The 19,818-nt window shown below is 41.4% G+C and overlaps 1 protein-coding gene across 1 annotated transcript; it reads right to left on the bottom strand.

The window, feature by feature from the left end:
• Positions 1–3,288: 3,288 nt before the first annotated feature.
• Positions 3,289–6,772, bottom strand: LOC116568216 (60S ribosomal protein L30-like). The gene is made up of 2 exons (XM_032303738.1): positions 6,420–6,772; positions 3,289–3,301 (listed from the first exon to the last, which is right to left on the bottom strand). Exons 1-2 carry the CDS (start codon positions 6,770–6,772, stop codon positions 3,289–3,291), a joined length of 366 nt encoding a protein of 121 aa, XP_032159629.1.
• Positions 6,773–19,818: the final 13,046 nt, after the last annotated feature.

The raw sequence follows: 19,818 nt of genomic DNA, 5'->3' as shown, positions 1-19,818 counted from the left end.
TCATATCAGGAAAAGTTTCTCTTGTTATAGATGAAAACACCTTTTTAATTTATCACGTTCTTGCACCCAGTTTTACGTCTTCAAAGCATGTGTCACTACTTGAAAGTATCTCATTTGTTTATTAGTTTAATGTCTTTCTAACCCTTGGAAAGTAAATTCCATGAGAAAAGGAATTTTATCTCTCCGTTGTAATTTCTGTATCTCCCATATCATGAAGAGTGCCAAGGAAGACCATTGCTGTTTCAATAAATATTTATTTCCAATTTTATAAATTATGCAGTGAACATTCTCAGCATACATATTTTTGAACCATTTAAATGATCTCTTTAGAGTAAATTTCTGGAAGTGGGATTACTGTATCAAGAGGTACACACATTTCATATTATGGTCCGCATTGCCAAACTGTTTCCAGAAAGATTGTTCAAATTTATGTTAAAGTGCAGGTGAGTGCCCATTTTCCTTACCTCCACAGAATGTAGTCAGTCTTTCTAATCTTCGCCAACCTATGGGTAAAATGTAATAGCTTATTGTTTTACTCATATTTTCTTTAGGTTCTTAGACACTTGTAGATCTTAGACTGTGCATTTTCTATTTACGCAGCTTGACCTTTTGCTAGTGGGTTGTTAATATTTTCTTGTTGATTTATAAGAGCTAGTTAGATATTTGTTATTAACTCTTTTTAATTAAGTATGATAAATATTTTCGCTATTTGCTATTTGTCTTCCAGTCTTATTTATGGCCTTTCTAACCATGCAGAATGTTAACACTGGTATGGGATTACTAGTTTCTCTTTATGGCTTCTAACTTTTGGAACATGTTTTGAAAGTTTACTTCAACTCCAAGGTTATACAACTATTTCCCTGTGTTTTCTTCAAGTATTTTTATGGTTTCATTCCCTGCTTCCCACGTGCTTTGGGTCTAAGGAGTGAGGTAGGGATAAAGCTGTATTTTTTTCTAAATGGCTGGCCAGTTATTCCAAAGTCATTTACTGAATTATTCAACATACATCCACTGATTAACATTTATTGACTATCATGTGCCAGACACTAAGTCCTTTACATGCATAATCTAGTTTAATCCACACATTAAGAGATGAAAAAATCAGATTTGCATTAAAAAAACAAAATAAAAGGTTTTGGATGCCTGGGTGGCTCAGTCAGTTAAGCATCTGCCTTCAGCTCGGGTCATGATCTCAGGGTTTTGGGATTGAGTCTCGAATCAGGCTCCCTACTCAGCAGAAAGCCTGCTTTTCTTTCTGCTTATTGCTCCCTCTGCTTTACTCTTTCTCTGATAAACAAGTAAATACAATCTTAAAAAAAAAAAAAAAAAAAGAATCTTTGTTTCCAAAGTGGAAAATAGACTGGAGGGAAAAAAGGGATTTCAATGTGACCAGTTATTTAAGTGAGCCAGGCAAGAGACCCCTTTGCTGTTGTATATTCTAGCACTTATTGGTCATGGCATGTGATAATGACTTGGACCAGAGAGGTGGTGGTAGGGATGGAGAAAAGTGGACAAATTTTGAGAAATAGTTTGGAGATTGAATTAACAGATCTTACTTAAATATGGGGAGAAGTAAGAGAGTGAGATGTCAAAGGTGACTCAGGTTTCTGGAAAGAATATCTTTAATGGAAAAGTGATGAGTTTACTTTTGAACACACTGAGTTGAAGATACCTTGGAAGTATTCATCGGAGGATGTCAGGTAAGCAGTTAGTTACATCAATCTGGAGCTTAAACAACAATTCTGAATCCGGGTATGAATTTGAAGAGCATAAGCATACTGATAGTAGTAATTGAACCCATACGAAGAGCTGTGATTACTTAAGGAAAAGGTATTGAATGAAAAGAGAAAAGCACCTAAGACAGGTCCCTGAAACACTCCGGCATTTAAACATTTAGTAACAGAGGAGGGAGAAAGCAGTAAAAATGTCTGTGAAAGGCTGCTGGACAAGCAAGAGAAACCAGGAGAGAGTGGTGTCTTAGAAGACAAGGAAAGAATGCATTCAAGGAGAGAGTTCAGGGTAATTCTAAGAGCTAGTGAAATGATAGACCATGAACACTAAGCTAGATAAATGGAGAAGTAAAAATAGGAAGGGGGTGATAGAAAGGAAGTGAAGTGATCGATAATCTTTTCGAACAGAGGGAAGGGCCTTTGCCATCAGGCTGGTGTAATAACTGAACTGAAAGTGGACTATTAGAATTAGTGATTTTAGGGGAGAGGGGAAAAGAATTAGAAATAAAGAAAATAGGGGCACCTGGGTGGCTCAGTGGGTTGAAGCCTCTGCCTTCGGCTCGGGTCGTGATCTCAGGGTCCTGGGATCGAGCCCCGAGTCAGGCTCTCTGCTCAGTGGGGAGCCTGCTTCCCTTCCTCTTTCTCTGCCTGCTTCTCTGCCTGCTTGTGATCTCTGTCTGTCAAAGGAATGGATAGAATCTTAAAAAATAAAATAAAATAGAATAAAGAAAATAGAGGGGTTTTAGGTGATGAATGATTGTGGGGGATAGGTGGCCAAATAGTATTGGAGGAGGACTTCGGCGATTAGGTGGGTCTTTCATGAGGACTCAAACTCACTTAGGATGATGGAAGGACCTGCAAGACCAGAGAACACAGTAACCAAGTGCCAGTGTCTTCTGTGAACAATGAGTCCACATAGGGCAGGTGGATTACAGTGACTAATCAGGGAGACGGTGGCATGGGGTTTTTACAAAAGGGTGTGGGAGCGGGCTGCCTGGGTGGCTCAGTGGGTTAAGCCTTTGCCTTCAGCTCAGGTCATGATCTCAGGATCCTGGGATCGAGTCCTGCATCGGGCTCTCTGCTAGGCAGGGAGCCTGCTGCCTCCTCTCTCTCTCTCTCTCTGCTTGTCTCTCTGCCTACTTGTGATCTCTGTCGAATAAATAAAATCTTAAAAAAAAAAAAAAGGGGTGCAGGAGCAGTGGACTCTGACTAGCACCGGGGAGTATCCTGTTCTCCTGACACTAAATAGATGTGAAAAATATGAACAGACCTCACTGGAGGGAGCAGCCTGGGAAGTGGCCTAGAGAAGTCCAGGTTGAAGTAAGTACCGAAGTGGAAAGAACATTCTGGGAAATGATTGAATGTGTAGAGGAGCTGAAATTCCAGAAGGTAAATGGAGGGCTTGTGTAGGGAAGGAGGAGAGGGATTACACTAGGCTTAAGGAAGTGTAGAACATTTTAGGAACGACGGTTCCATAGAGGACAAATTAGGGAAGAGAGCAGGTAATTCTGTTTGGAGCTTTGACCTATGGAAAGTGGAATGAAGCTTGGCGATTTAGTCACAGCTGACTCCTGGAGAACAGTGGACACAAAGGTTTAGTAAAAGTCGGCTGTGGTCTAGAAGGTCCTCATGCAGAAGTGTGTTCTCATGCAGAAGTGTGATAGTCTCAGTAGATGCAGCGGAGGACAGTAGTGCGAGCTAAGAAGCTTGAAGTTCAAGGTTCTTTGAGGGGAGGAATGAACAGTGGTCCTAAGATTGAATTCTTAGGTGTAGCATCAACTGGGGTCCTCTTTAAACAGAGGTTGGAGGTCTTGATACTTATAGCTTCAGGTGGGGGTGGGAAAACAGGGACTTAGTAGTGGCCTGGGAAACGAATCTGGAGCTGTAAATGCAGATACAGTTTAGAACTTCCCCTGGAGAACAACTTAGATTTTCACTCTCCCAGCATAGAAAAGATTCCAGAACTATTATCTCAGAGTATTTTCATCCATTATTACAAGCTCAAATTTGAAATGATTTGGGCCATTTCTTCCAAGCTTCCTTCTTATTTTAGCAAAGTATGTGTTTGTTTAATTCATAATTTACGTAATTGTTGGTAAGTTCAATTTTCCAACACTAGAGATATTATGGTTTCTGGTTGATGTAACTATAGAATTCAGGAGTCTTGACAAAACTTAAAGTTGTCCCATTTCAGGGGGGAAAGTGTAAATCTTAGTTTTTAACTTTTTCTTTTCCTGCCAATGCCTTTATAGAGTCGGTAGAAAATGCTTTAACAGAACTAGGCCAATGTCATACACAGAGCCCCTCCCTCCCTACCCTCACTCAGCTCCTTGGGACTTCTCGCTGCGCTAAACTTCTGGAGATGCTTTGTGTTTCTAGCTCTCACTTGGATATGGATAGACTATGGATAGATTCTGTTTTTTCACTGTGGAAGCTCATTGTTTTTTACTCATATAAAATCACTTCTTAGATGCATATTTTTCCACATTTTAACAGCTCAGAAAATTGAGGTGTTTCTTATAATCCAAACTATCTTTGATTTGATGATCCCTCCCCTCCCACAGCCTAACATAATTCCTGACACACAGGAAGCACTGAACAAATGTTTGTTTATTGATTGACTAATAATATGTAAATTAAAAAGAGGCCATACAAGTTGAATTATTTCTTAAATACCAATTTTAACTTGACCTCCAGCATTTATTCAAACTTTTAAGTTTCATGAGTCTTTTTATTCAAGAGAATGTTAGGTTGTTACAAAAATAGAGGGAAGGAATAAAGAAAAGCATAATAATTTATCTGCCTTTATAATGATTTAAAAAAGGATTTAATATTTATAAGGCATTCCTTAACAATACCTAACCTTACTTTTTTTTTTTTTTAAATTTTTTATTTTTTTATTAACATCTAATGTATTATTAGCCCCAGGGGTACAGGTCTGTGAATCGCCAGGTTTACACACTTCACAGCACTCACCATAGCACATACCCTCCCCAATGTCCATAACCCACCACCCTCACCCTCCCCCCTCCCTCCGGCAACCTTCAGTTTGTTTGTGAGATTAAAAGTCTCTTATGGTTTTTCTCCCTCCCGATCCCATCTTGTTTCATTAAGTATTTACTTCCTTTTTAAGGCTGAATCATGTGGATATGCCACAGTTTGATAGCAGGGTCTTGAAGAGATACCTAACCTTACTTTTGTGTAGAATTTGTCACCAAACAACAGTAACGATAACAACCAACCATATGATATATATAGAAAAAAAGTGACTATTAGAATAATAGAGGGATGCCTGGCTGTCTCAGTCTGTAGAACATGTGACTCTTGATCTTGGGGTCGTAAATTTGAACCCCACATTGGACCTAGAGATAACTTTAAAAAAAAAGACCACTCACGTTATGGGATACCTGGCTGCCTCAGCTGTGGGAACATACAACACTTGATCTTGGGGTTGTAAGTTCGAGCCCCACATTGGGTGTAGCGATTACTTAAATAAATAAACTTTAAAAAATGGAAAATAGAGAAATTTACCTAAATTCTATCTAAGTTCTTTTTATCTTTTTTTTAAATTTAGATTTACCTAAATTTATCTAAATTCTAAATTTATTTAAGTTGGTTTCTTGGTTTATAGTACTTGTTCTTCACACCAGGCTGGGTTGTCCCACGGAAAGACAGATGTATCAAAAGCATTCTTAAATGCAGTGCACTTGTGCAAAGTGCTTCTTAAAACTGATAGCCTTAAAGTGAAATTCTTACTGCTTATGTGCATTCATCTCTTTCTAGTCTTCAGAAGAAGGGGAAAAGGGAAAAGATGCAGCACCACTGAAATATAATTGCTTAGTAGGCACCGTTCAATGAGGATGGCAGTAAAAAGTGAAACTCCTATTATTACATAGTAAAGAGCACCTTATTTAGCTCTTGGGAAAGATTGAAGGATATTTACAGGTAAAATGCAATTTTTCACTCACTTCGTGCGTATGATCACAAGTGTCAACTCGTTTTCTGACTTAGAACCTTTAAGTCATCCTCATGAAATGTTTATATTCCTTTGTTTTCCTTCTCTGCCCATACCACGGTGGTGTCACTCCACTGCTTCGCTGTGATTTGACTTTGGGAGTAATTTTCACTCCTACACATGTATTTCCAGGCTCTCCTTAGGTTATCCCTTTCTTGCTTTGGCTTTCATTGCAATGATATCTTCTCTGACATCCATTTTAGCCAAGATTAACTTCCTTTTGCCCCCGGAATATTTGATTTTTCTCTACCTACACGCTGGTTTTGAAGACAGGTGTGTCCCAGGGTAGAGGTGTCTTATTTTTCATCTCACTAAAGTTACTTCCTGGAATTGCTTCTCTCTTGGAAAAAAAAAAAAAGGGTGGGTGGTTTTCAGCAAAGCTCAGGACTCCAGAAAATTAGTGAGCACTAATTTTGCAAGTTTTAGTGAAGAATGTTGGTAGTAGTGGTTGCCTTCTTTTATGGGGAAGTCATCATATTGATGCTTATTTCTGCCTTCCCACTCAAAATGCCTACAAGTTATCAGAGAAGGGACCTCTCGTGACCTCCAGTTATTTCCCCCTTTGACTTTTTTTTCAATTACTTTTTTATAGTTTGTTAGTTCAGCTTTCTAGCTATGTTTTATTTATTTATTTTAAACAAGCTCTGGCCAGTTTCATTAAAGATGAATTTTGCGTGTTTTGCTTTTCACCAATCTGTTCTGGCATGCTTCTAATAATATCAGGATCACCTGGATCAACGATAGCCAGTGTGCATACCCCACAGTATTTCCCACATTCTAAACCCAATTCAATAGTATTGCCATTGTACCGATGGACACCAGCTTTGGCCAAAATGGCATAGTACTCTATTTCAGATTTCCTCAAGGCGGGACAGTTGTTGGCAAGGACAATCAGTTTCACTTTGCTGTGTCTGCTAATTTTCAGAGTCTGCTTGTACCCAAGCACATACTTTCTACTTTCCATAATGAGTTGGAGCCCAGAGTAAAGAGACTCCAGTACCTTTTTCATCTTCTTTGCAACCACCATCTTCCTGCCTTAGGTGTGGACAGACCCCAAACAAGAGCAGCCACCAAGATGGCTGGGAGCAAGAAAAAGGTGCTATGTTCAACTTTTTAAGATACATTTTAGCTAACTTTCTGAGTGGACTATTTAATCTAAGCTTCAATTAGTTTATCTGTAAAATATGGATGAAAATGCCCACCTGTCAGCGGTTTTTGTGACATTGCTCATCCAGAAGCGGCTAACTCATTCATTTCCTAGCTCTTTATAAAATCTCATTCAAGGGGTGCCTGGGTGGCTCAGTGGGTTTCGCCTTTGTCTTCGGCTCAGGTCATGATCCCAGGATCCTGGGATTGAGCCCCGCATTGGGCTCTCTGCTCAGTGGGGAGCCTGCTTCCCCATCTCTCTCTGCCTGACTCTCTGCCTCCTTGTGATCTCCATCTCTCTCTCTCTCTGTGTCAAATAAATAAAATAAAATAAAAAATCTCATTCAGTTCAGCACATTCCTTCACTATCTGCAACTTGAAATCACTCTAATTTCTTGCTATGCTCTTGTCCTAAATGTTCTTGCCCTTAACTCACTATTCTCACAAATTCATGTAGCCTTCTGGTTGGCTGGTCATATAATTTATTTGGACACTTTTTTTTTTCTTTAAACTAAGCTCTATGCCCAACATGGGTCTTAAACTCAAGACCCTGAGATCAAGAGTTGCATGCTCTACCAACTGAGCCAGCTGGGCACCCCTAATTTATTTGGACACCTATAAGCATACATGGGGGCAGCACCATCAATTATTATGCTAGGATAACAGATATAAACTGGGATTGTCCTAAGCAAATTAGAATGTATCCCATCCATTAGCCCTCTCCTGGCTAAAGCAGACTACATCCTACTCTGGGAATTATCTTCACGTTTCCATTTCAGGACTCCATTGCTTTATTGACCTTCTGTATAAATCCTTCCCTCTGTCACTATGACTATCAATACCTATGCTCAGAACTACATATATTTACTTTTTAAACCACCTTCCTTTACCAAGTTTTCCATTTCTGTTAAAGGATAGCCCACACTTCAGAATTTATCTTTGACTTTCTTTATTCCTTCAGATCTCATATCCAGCTGGTTGTCAAAGTCTGTTAGTTCAATTCTATAAGCATATATTGAGTATTCACTTGGTTCCAGACTCCAAGTGAAGTGCCAGGGTTACCAAGAGAAATGAGATACAGATAGTATCTTTGGTATAGTAGTTATGTTAACATGGAAGTTATCGATTCTGCTTGAATGAGTCAAGGAAGACTTTGCAGAAATAAAGTTGAAACTGATCTGTCACTTACTTTATGAAAATATTAATATATATTTTATTACCAAAATTTGCTAGACACTATGCTATGCACTAAGAATACATTGATAGGCAGGGCAGGACTCTGGAGTTTAGAGACTATTAGTGAAGGTAGACCATATAAAAGTGAGGAGTGTTAGAAAAGGTAAAAATGGGTCATAATATGAATGTATAGAAGGAGAACTAACCAACTCTGCTTTCATTGAAGCCAAAACCTGAAAAGACAAATAGGAGTGGTTAGGTGAAGGGGAGAGATTGCTAGGAGAGAGGAGGAGAGATAGGTGTGAAAGAGGAGACAGGATGATGCACTGAAGCACTAATGGGAGATGAACATGTCTTTAGGTAGAGAGAAGTGGGGAAAGGGACATAGAATGAAGGTGGTTGCTCAGACGGGGGTCAGAACTTACAAGACCTTGTAGACCATATTAAAGATTTTGGACTTTATCCCAAAGTCAATGGACAACCATTATATTACACATAAGCACTGACAGTGATAGCCCTTTTTTAAAGAAGACTATTGCAGTAGCTTAGATAAGAGATGATGGTGGTAAAAATGGAAAAGAAGATGTTTTTCAGAATATCTAGAACGTATAATGACAAAATCAGTCATTGATTTGTAATGAATGGTGAAGAAGGAATGGTCGAAGATGACTCTCAGAGCAGCTGTTACTAGCATGTACTGAGCTGAGAAACACCAGAGGAGGACCAGGTTTGGGAATGAAGATGATAAGTCTAGATTTGGATATGCCAAGTTTAAGGTGCCTGTGGAAAATTCAGGTAGAGGGCTTATGGAGGCAGTTGGGTATGTGAGTGTGAAACTATGGATTTGAGAGTTGTAGGTATGCCAGTGGTAAAAAATAAAAAGCCACGGGAGTGAATGCATTTACCTTAGGTAAAAACCAGAGTAGGAAGAGATGTGTGCATTAGCACAGAATGTGAAAAACATTTATTGGTTGCACAAAAGAGATGTAAGATGGTCAAAAAGGAACATCTAGAGAAGAGAAAAGAAAATCAGAAGTGTGTGATGTCACAGACGTTAAAGGAAGAAAGCATTTCAAACAGAGACTGGCCAAGTAAAAGGAGAAATAAAAATTGATGATCTTACTGAGACAGTTTTTGAGGAATGGCAGGAACAAATTCCAGATTGATGGGATTGAGGACTAAGGGGTGGTTAATAATATCAAGGCAGAGTCTATGGGCTAATACTTTGGGAAGGAGGGGAGGGAGAGCATAAGAGCTGGAGAAGGATGTGGATGAAAGACTAAGGAGGATTTATCTTTTTTTTTTTCTTTTAATAAGGGATACTTGAGTATGTTTAAATATTGACTAGAAAGGAACGATTAAAGAGGACGAGGTTGGAAACAGGAAAGAGACCATACTAGTGCAAAGGCCTCCAATGAAAGCCAGGGCTCCAAAGCACAGGTGGAGTGTCCAGCTTTTAAAAGGAAGAGGGGCTCTTCTTCCCTTTCTGCAATAGGAGAGAACAAAGAAAGGGAATTACAGGTGCAGGTAGGAGGTGGGAAGTGAAGTAAGTTCCCCTTGATAGCTTTTCATCTTTCAAAAATAGGTACTCAATAAATATTTATTAAGTCAATGAATGAATAAATGCAAGTAACACAAATCTGAAATCCACACAGTTTCTGTTTTCCTTCAGAAGCATTCTGTCGTCTAGAAAAACATGGAGATGATAGTGGAGGTGAGCAGGATTCAGAGTATTTTTAGGAAGAGTGCCTTTAGGAAGAATACCTTTCAAGAAAGGATGTTTCAAAATCAAACAATAAGTATGCTAAAGTCAGATCCAAAAGGGAATCAGCAGGGATAACGCTGCTCTGTTGAATGAAGGGAAAGCAAAAAGGCTGATTGCCTGTTCTATCCAGGTCTGTTTTGTTCTGTATTTTTAATTTTAAAAATTCTTTTTCAATCCCTAGAAGTTTCAGACCACAAACTGCGACTCTGGGGGGAGAGCATAGAACTATTACCTACTGAGCACTTATTTGCCAAGAACTAATGAGAGTAACTTTCATTTTATCTTCATGTCAACTTTATGAGGTCGGTGTAATTAACACTGTCCCCATTTTAAGATGGGGGAAACTGAGCTTCAGAGACAATGAATGTGACAAGGCCCCTCAACCTTTCAGTGGTAGAAACAGGATCCAAACCCAGATCTGCCTTCAGTTGTTCTTAACTGCAGTGCCGTATGGATCCATCTCAGATTTTTTAAAGATTTTATTTATTTATTTACTTGAGAGAGAGAGCACAAGAGGGGAGAAGGTCAGAGGGAGAGGCAGACTCCCCATGGACCTAGAAGCCGGAAGCGGGACTTGATCCCAGGACTCACGACCTGAGCCGAAAGCAGTCACCCAACCAACCAAGCCACCCAGGTGCCCTCAGATTTTAATTCTTTTTTTTTTTTTTTTTTTAAAGATTTTATTTATTTATTTGACAGAGAGAGATCACAAGTAGATAGAGAGGCAGGCAGAGAGAGAGAGAGAGAGAGGGAAGCAGGCTCCCTGCTGAGCAGAGAGCCCGATGCGGGCCTCGATCCCAGGACCCTGAGATCATGACCTGAGCCGAAGGCAGCGGCTTAACCCACTGAGCCACCCAGGCGCCCCAGATTTTAATTCTTAACCATTACAGACACTCTTCATGATGCGGTCATGAGTAAAATGTTCCCTGACATGCCATGGGCACTATTCTTGTGATATTCCGCTCTCTTCAAGATTCAAATTCTATCACCATTAATGCTCTGTCTAAATCCTACTTCTTTCCTAAACATGTCAGGATACCCCAAACCCTAATGGTCTCTCTGTCCTCCGAAATCCTGCAACAGTTTGTGTTACTCATTTGAAGAATTTTTTTTCTGCATTGTAATTGAGAATATTAACTTTTCTTTTGAACTTTCCATAGGTTTATTTTATGATTATAACTTAACACCACAATTCCACAAGCTTCTTATGGGGTAGGAAGTATATCTCATGTCCTCTTATTTGTTTTCTCTTTCCTTCCTTCCTTTTTAAATATATTTTAAAACTTTTTCCTAGTGCCTTGTCCATAGCTTGCAGTCAGTATTTGTTGCTTAAGATTGCTGGGTCAATCTCACCACGGATATTGGTTGAATGTCTCTGAGAACTGTCCTCAACTACTTCAGAAAGTTTCTTATTGATAAGTCAGTCTGAGAAATGCAGGATTTATTATTGTTTCTGCTGTGGATCTTGTTTTTCTTTTTTGGTTAAAACTGGGAATCTCAAAGAGACTATTCGTTTGTATGTGTATGGGGGGGTTCCTTTGAAAGGGACTTTAGAAAAGCAGACTTTTTATTTTGTAAAGGTTTTTTGCAGCTTACAAGTCCTCATAAAAAAAAAAAAAAGCCCAAATTGGTTGAACTTGATGTTCCCCTCCTCCTTTCTCTCCTTCAGAGCCTTTTTCTAAACCTACTTCCCTTAAAATGACTTTTATTGATTTTCACTCAATGAGAGTTATTCTTCAGAATGAGGATGGAGGGGTCAGAGAGAGAAATTTACCCTGTGTTACCTGTGGAATAGGTGTACCTCTGTATCTAGTCTTGTTTTATTTGTTCTGTTTCCTGTATCCAGAAACCTGCACACTAGGGATCATTAGGTCCTCTGTGTCTTGGTCGGAGCTTGAGTACAGTATACTAATAGATCAATTTATGTGTTCATTCATTCAGCAAACATTTATTGAGCAGGCATGTCCTAGGCATTGGAGATACTAAGATGAATAAGATGTAGTCACTGCCCTCAATGACCTCCAGATGTACATGAAGGCACCAACTCGGTGGGGGTTGGGGTCAGGGAAGGCTTCCTCAACGAGGTAACTGAATATCCTCCCTTAGGGAATCCTAAGAGACTGAAGAGGTCAGCCTTGTAAAATACATATAAACATCTAATCAAATTAGCCAATTAGAAAGACATTTATTAAGAAAGGACAGTCTTTTACCAGTATGTCCTATGTTTCTTTTTCAATTTTTTCCAATTTCTTTGTCTCCAGTCTTATCCCTCTCCAGCCTACATTTAAAATTGCCTCCAAAGCTATTTTTCTAAACTCTGATCTGATCATGTCGTTTCTGTCATGAGAATTTGTAGTGGCTATTCATTCATTCATTCATTCATTCATTCATTTATTCTATGTAATCATCAATCACCTACCATGATTGCTAAGTGTTTGGGATGCAGTGGTAAGCAAACCGTCTTTCCCTTTAAGAAGCTTACAGTCTAGGGGCGCCTGGGTGGCTCAGTGGGTTAAGCCTCTGCCTTGGCTCAGCATCCTGGGATCGAGCTCTCTGTCCAGCAGGGAGCCTGCTTTGCCCCTCCCCCACCTGCCTCTCTGCCTACTTGTGATTTCTGTCTGTCAAATAAGTAAAATCTTTAAAAAATAATAATAAAAGAAGCTTGCAGTCTAGACCAGGAGACAGACAAGCAGACAAGTAAGTAGACAGTTTCAGTATAGTTTAATACTAGCTTTGACAGGATAAGCACACGATTCTATGGGAGTGTATAGAGGAACACCTTGTCCTGTCTTGGAAAGCCAGATAGTACTTCCTGAATCTTGTCCTTATCTTTTAATCAATTCAATCTAACAGATACTAGTATCTATTGTGCTAAGTCCTATGCAAAACAACTGCTTTCAAGCAGATCAAAGTCTAGTGGAGGTGCCTGAAAATTTAATCGATAATTCCAGCACCATGTGGTAAGTGGATAGATAAATGCATAGCATGCTCCAATAACACGGATTGGGAAAAAAAGAGACCGGTGGTAGTGCAGCTTCCTGGAAGAGACGAGGCCTAAGCAGAGGCTTGAAGTAGGAGTAGGAGTTGGCTAGATAGTGCATCGTTTAGATCCTTAACAGACAAAAATACCCCTTCACAATCCATTGATCTACTTTCTCAATGCGCTCTTATATCTTCTATGCCTTTGTTTTTCAAATGAGAAAAAATAACCCCTGGATTATTTAGTGTTACACACATGATATGAGAACGGACTAGACAAATGTGGTGCATCTTTCTGGAGCATCAGTTTTATCAGCTGATAAATCATTGAGAACACTGTTTTATATTCAAGCACAATATATTTGTGGAGTTGAAGGCAAATTTTCCATTAAGTATTTCAAGATAAAACCGGATACGTAAATTCAGGCTTGCCCTTAGACACCACTATCCACCATCACCCCTTTCTTTTAGAAAAGTTTGAAATGCACTATGTGAATGCGCCAAGAACTTTCATGTCTCTGAGCCCTAGCATATGCTGTTCCCTTGCCCTAGAGGACTCATCCCACTCTTCTCCCTAGATAAACTCACTCTTCTCCTCCCTAGATAAACTTTATACTTCAATGTCCTACTTAATGTCATCCCATAATAGGTTTTTTTTTTTTTTTGAGAGAGAGAGAGAGAGAATGGGTGGGGGAGGTGGGGTGGGAAGGCAGAGGAAGAGGGAGAGAGAGAATCTCAAGCAGGCATGGAGCCCATTGCAGGGCTTGATCTTATGACTCTGAGATCATGAGTCTGATACTTAACTGACTGTGCCATATTATGAGGAGCCCCCTCCTCATAATAGTCATTTTAACACAATTTAAATATCATCCTATATAATGTTTGGGGTTTTTTGTTTTTGTTTTTAGATTTTACTTGTTTATTTGAGAGAGAGCACAAGAAGGGGAAAGGGCAGAGGAAGAGAGACAAGCAGACTCCCCGCTGAGCAGGGGGCCAGACCTAGTGCTCAGTCCCAGGACCCTGAAATCATGACCTGAGCCAGTCAGACACTTAACCAATGGAGCCACCCAAGCACCCTTATAATAGTTATTTTTTGAACACCCACTTCAGTCCCTGCCTCCTTTCTTAGTAGCTCCAGGTAGAGCCAATGCCTCCTGGTGATCCTTTACTCAGGATCTCCATTATAGCCTGCTCACATTCTACAGCACTGCTTACCAGCTGCTTCCTCATTTGTCTCTGCTGCTGGAATTGGAAGCTTCTCTAGGGCAGGAGTGGATGGACTCTTTTAAAACTTATCTTTGTGTTCTTAGTGCCTGGCCCAGTAAATACCTGTTGAATGTTATTTATACGGACCATTCCTTATTCTGCATCAGCTCTGCTCTTACCTAAAATATTATCTCCTTTACTTCTCATTTTCAGGGAGTGGTGTGTTCCATGAATGTATATTTTCCAGACAAATGCAATAGACTTCCTAAAGCATCAAAATCTGCTTTGGGTGGGAATTTATTTTTCTAAGTTTTTCATATTTGCTTGCTCTCATAAGTAAAATATACTAAGCGTAATGTGTTCCTTGATGATTTAGCCCTTCAAGCATTAGGGTTTTGCTGGTTTGGAATTTGTGACATCCTCTGGGACCACTGATGGGATAGGGCTTCTTGCCTCTACACTGAAGAACCCCATCGTCTTCTAGTTTGTAAATTTTAGTGCTTGCTTCTTGTGTATTGGTCACGGCTTCTGGCTGCGAACGTGCTCGCTCTAACCACATTGCCCTTTGCTCCTTTTATATGCTTTTTAATGGATATTAAAATTACAAAACTAATGTATGTTCACTGAAACACAAACAAACAGAAGCATTTGAAGCAAAAAGCCCCTTCTTTATTCCCACTCCCCCCTCCCCTCTCCCACCCACATTCCCACGCCCACTCCCTGGCATAACTATTGTTGGCAGTTTAATGTATATCCCTACAGGCCATTTCTGTCAATATGTGTACGTACTTGGGTACATACAAATATCCAATCATATTACGTATGCTATTATATGACTAGCTGGTCTTCCCACTTGACAGTATACAATAGGTATCCTTGCGTGTCAGTTCATCCAAGTCTATCTCCTCCTTTTTAATGGCTGCCCCCTTTTAATTTGACAATCTTAATCAGCTGTAAATGGGAAAGCCAAATAATCAAGCTTATTAGAATTGTACCTAAGAAAGAGTAAATCGGCTCTGAGTGAAAGCTTGAGGAATTCTCCTAGGAGTAAAATGTGTTAACTTTAGTGCAAGGACTTTGTAATGTTTATTTTGGCTATTCTGGGACCCTTTTTGCTTATTTCCTGGTCCATTGTGTTTTGGATAGCTGAGGTTGCTGGACAATGACCCGCGAATTCGTGAGGTATTACATATTCAATTTTGCATTATATATTTTTGCTATGATTTTGTGGATTTAATTTTTTCATTATTTCATCTAATTCTTAAGTACTTGCATCATAGTGCAGAGCACTGAATATGGTAGCATTTCAAAAATGTTTGGTTTGATGATTGACATAGGGCTATCATCTCCTCGTGAGAATGTCCACTGGATTTATGAGAACTCTAGAAGCTGATCTGAGGAAGCCTTTAACTACTAATGAACATTAAAGTACTGGGGTGCCTGGGTGGCTCAGTGGGTTGGGGCCTCTGCCTTCTGCTCGGGTCGTGGTCCTGAGGTCCTGGGATGGGTGTGTGTCAGGATCTCTGCTCTGCAGGGAGCCTGCTTCCCTTCCTCTGTCTGTCTCTCTGCCTACTTCAAAAAAAAAAAAGGACTGATAGCATCTTGTCTTGCAAATAATAAAATGCTATTTCAGATTCAAAGAGGGTCTTCTTTTGCTTCATCTACAGTAGAAAGTGGCTAAATCCTATTGTCTTTCTTTCTTTTTTTTTTTTTTAGACTCTACACCCAGCATGGAGCCAAATGGGGGTGAGGAGCTTGAACTCTTGATGACCCTGAGAACAAGACCTGAGCTGAAATCAAGAGATGGAGGCTTAACTGACTGAGCCACCCAGGTGGCCCTGCCTTTTTTTAATTTTTAATTTTTTTTTTTTTTAAGTAATCTCTACACTCAATGTGGGGCTCCAACTTAAACCCGGAGATCAAGAGTCACATGTTCTACCCACTAAACCAGCCAGGCACCCCTAAATCCTGTTGATCCCACCTTTTGATCTCACTGCAGTGTGTTCCCTCTTCTCCATACACTGCCTCAGTACCTTGATTCAGGCTTTACCAGATCCCAAATGATTTACCTGTCATAAACATCTTAACTGGTCTTCCTGCCTCCTGTCTAACCTCCACCATGCTCACCCAATAACTGATACTCTTTTTGTGCAGAAATCTTACCATGTCATACCCCTGAAAAACACTCTAGGGTTTTTGTTTTGTTTTTTGTGGGTTTTTTTAGATTTTATTTATTTATTTGGCAGACAGAGATCACAAGCAGGCAGAGAGAGAGGAGGAAGCAGGCTCCCCGCCGAGCAGAGAGCCCGATGTGGGGCTCGATCCCAGGACCCTGGGATCATGACCCAAGCCGAAGGCAGAAGTTTTAACCCACTGAGCCACCCAGGCGCCCCACTCTAGGATTTTTCATCAGCTACAGGATAAAGTCCACTTTCCCTAACTTAGACTATATAGCCTTTTGTGATTTGTCCCACTTGTCCTGATTATCTGTTGCTGCTCAATGCCTCATACTTCAATTTCTAGAGAAATCAAACAGCTCATAGTTCCTTCAACACATCACACAAGAGAATTCTCAACAGATGCTTGTTAAATGAATGACTGAAACACCCCATATAGCTGAGATGACCATTCAACCCGCTCAGCCGGGGATGGTCCTTTTTCACACCGACCATCACAGCATAATTATGAATGGTACTCCTTTTCACGATCAGACTTGTCTCATACCAATAAATTACATGGTCATCCCAATAGCAGCCACCAAATTGTCTTCTACCTCTAGTCTCCTCTACCAGATGGAGAGCTCTTTGAGGGCAGAAATTGTGTTTGTTCACTTTATTTTTATATCCTCATAAATGCATTCAGCTAAAAGATTACCACTGTTAGGTACTGAGGATATAATGCTGAATAAAATAAAAATGGTTCTTGGGGCACCTGGGTGGCTCAGTGGGTTAAAGCCTCTGCCTTAGGCTCGGGTCATGATCCCAGGGTCCTGGGATCGAGCACCACATCGGGCTCTCTGCTCGGCGGGGAGCCTGCTTCCTCCTCTCTCTCTGCCTGCTTGTGATCTCTGCCTGTCAAATAAATAAATAAAATCTTAAAAAAATAAAAATAAAAATGGTTCTTGCCCTCAGGAAGCTTACACTCCAGCAGGAAAGAATAAACTAATGGGAAGAATAGCACCTACTTGTAATAAATTTCTGCTGTGAGTGAAATGACTAAATGTGGACTAAGATTTAGAGGCTCCTAAACAAACAACGGTAATCCCATGAATTACAGATACAGAAATAGTCATAACCATAGAACTCTAGATTGATCAAATCAATCATTTACTTAAAGAATTGCTCATTAAAATTAAAAATAAATTTAAAAATTTTTTAAATAAAATTAAGAACCTAAACATACATGATGTATAGATACTACCTTATTGTTAAACGTAAGAAAAAAGGACCATGCAATAATAGCAAGAATGAGACTCTGAGGGCTCTGTGTTTTTAGAGAGACAGTTTGTAATCCCATGTGGTTCTTTGCTGAGTGGATTATCAGTATGTACTCTATCCCCCCCAACCCCCCCACCCCACTTTTTTTTCAGATGGGAAATCTGAGGTTTCAGAAACTGAGCCACAAACAAAAGAATGATTTTTTAAACCAGGATTAGATTTTGGTTGGGCTTTGCTTTCAGAGCTAGGAGTACCTGCTATCCTAGACTTGTTAACCATATTCCATGGGCAAATTGCAAAAACCCTTTCAACCTCAGTTTCCTATTTTATATATAAAATAATGATAATATTATCTCCAGAATTAATCTAAGGATTAAATGGGGTTATGTAAAGGCATTTAGTCCTGTTACCTGGCTCTTAGAAGGCACTCAGGGAATGTTAGTTCTCCATCAATTTCCCCCTATTTATCTTTCTGTTCTTGGTGAATTTAAAAAAAAAAAATGATAGAAAGAAAAGGGGCACCTGGGTGGCTCATTCGTTCAGCATCTGCCCTGGGCTCAGGTCATGATCCTAGGGTCCTGGGATTGGGCCCCCAGTTGGGCTTCTTGCTCAGAGGGAGGCCTGCTTCTCCCTCTCCCACTCCCCCTGCTTCTGTTCCCTCTCTCACTATCTCTCTCTCTCTCTCTCTGTCAAATATATAAATAAATAAAATCTTTTTAAAAATGATAGAAGATGATTTGGAAAAAAAAAAAAAGAACTGTAACATAAATACCAGTAAAATTTTTAATTCTTGACTCTGGGTGCTAAACTACGCCCTCTCCACAATCTCTAAAACTTGTAGTTTTATTTATATTTATCTGTTATCTTACTGTTACAGGCAAAGACCCTGAGAAGTATTCCAGGAGCAAAGCAGTAGGTAAGATTTTTCTGGAAAAAGGCAGAGTTTATGAGGAAGCCAGGATCTGGGAGTCATTCAGCTGCTGTGGGTGTCAGCCTTAAAGAACATTTACTCTTGGTCACTTTTGGTTCAAGAAAGGAAGAGCACCAAACAATTCATTGAGATCTCCCCGGGCGGGGGGTGGGGGTGGGGGCGGGGAGCGTGTGATGAGGGGAAAGTGTGAACAAAAGCATGCGCTCTCTGTTGGGTTACCACAATGTCCAGCGACCCCAAGACTTTCCAGCTCTTTCCTGAGGGCCAGCAGGTCTGTTCTCCAGGAGTGCCCTGGTTCTGGACTCCATTTCCCAGAGTCCCTTAGTGCCCTAATGTATTCAGTGCTCAGAGTGCCTGTATGTGTGTGAGTGTGAGAGAATGTGTGCGTGTGTGTGCGTGTGTGTGTGTGTGTGTGTGTGTGTCTCCGAGTCCCTGGGAGAGTGGAGGCTCATTCACTGATTAGAGCCAGCGCTGAGAGGCAGCACTGCTCCTTCTCTCACACCAACCGAGTCTCTTGATCTGTACATGCAATCCCAGGCAGCTCGCGAACACAAACCCGGGGCCAGCCGCCTACTGCTGCTGCTGCCGCTGCCGCCGCCGCCGCCACCGCTGCCTCCGCCGGCTCTGCGCACCCGGGACTTTTCATGCACCACACTCACTGCCTCCTTCCCTCCGTGTCCTGAAAAGTGCGACCGTTCTCCCAAGGAATTTCCACGGCAAGTATGGAGACCAGAAAGGGGTGTGGATGTGTGCGCGTACACAGAGGGGTGGGTGCGAGGGCGGCGGGTTGCTCGGGAACCTAACTTTCCGTGTCCGTTTCCTAGGGATTCGGGCGGCTCCCCGCGACAGGGGCAGGGACTGGGACCTGGGCTGGCGCGTCTCAGATCTCCGCGACGGTGCCTCCCGGCAACGGTGCCCTGCGCACTCCGTGCGCTGCCTCGCTCAAACTTTCCGTCTTGAGTTTTCCTTAATGTGTTTTATTTGGGGGGTGCGAGGGGGAGGGACCAGACGCGGGAATCGGACAAGTAGGGAGGGTGAGGGGACAGCCGGGGAAGGGAGCAGGACTTCTTTTTTCCATCTTTTAGTAAGCCCCGTACCCACTTTGTTTGGGTCGATGCGGAGATAGCCCTGTCGCCGGGCTCCCCCGCGTATCCCGCGGCGATTTCCGGCAGGGCCCGGCCCGGGCGGTGCTCAGTGGGGAGCCTGAGACGGCAGGCAGGGTGGGGAAGAGGAGAGCATAGGGAGGAGGGTCCCCACCGCCCCCACACTGCTCGCCACCCGCCCGGTGGGGTACGCGCGCAGCGCTGGAAGCCTCGGGCCCCCGGGTGCTGGGCTCACTTTTTCCCAGCGGGGGCGGGTGTGAAGGGCGTGGAGGGAGGTGGGGGTGGGGTGGGGGGGGAGTCGCGGCGCGCAGGAAGGAGGCAGGTGCTGGC

This window comes from Mustela erminea, chromosome 10, assembly GCF_009829155.1.
Source record: "Mustela erminea isolate mMusErm1 chromosome 10, mMusErm1.Pri, whole genome shotgun sequence".
NCBI lineage: Eukaryota > Metazoa > Chordata > Mammalia > Carnivora > Mustelidae > Mustela > Mustela erminea.
The sequence above is the reverse complement of the archived record's forward strand: the minus strand, read 5'-3'. Positions and strand labels throughout refer to the sequence as shown.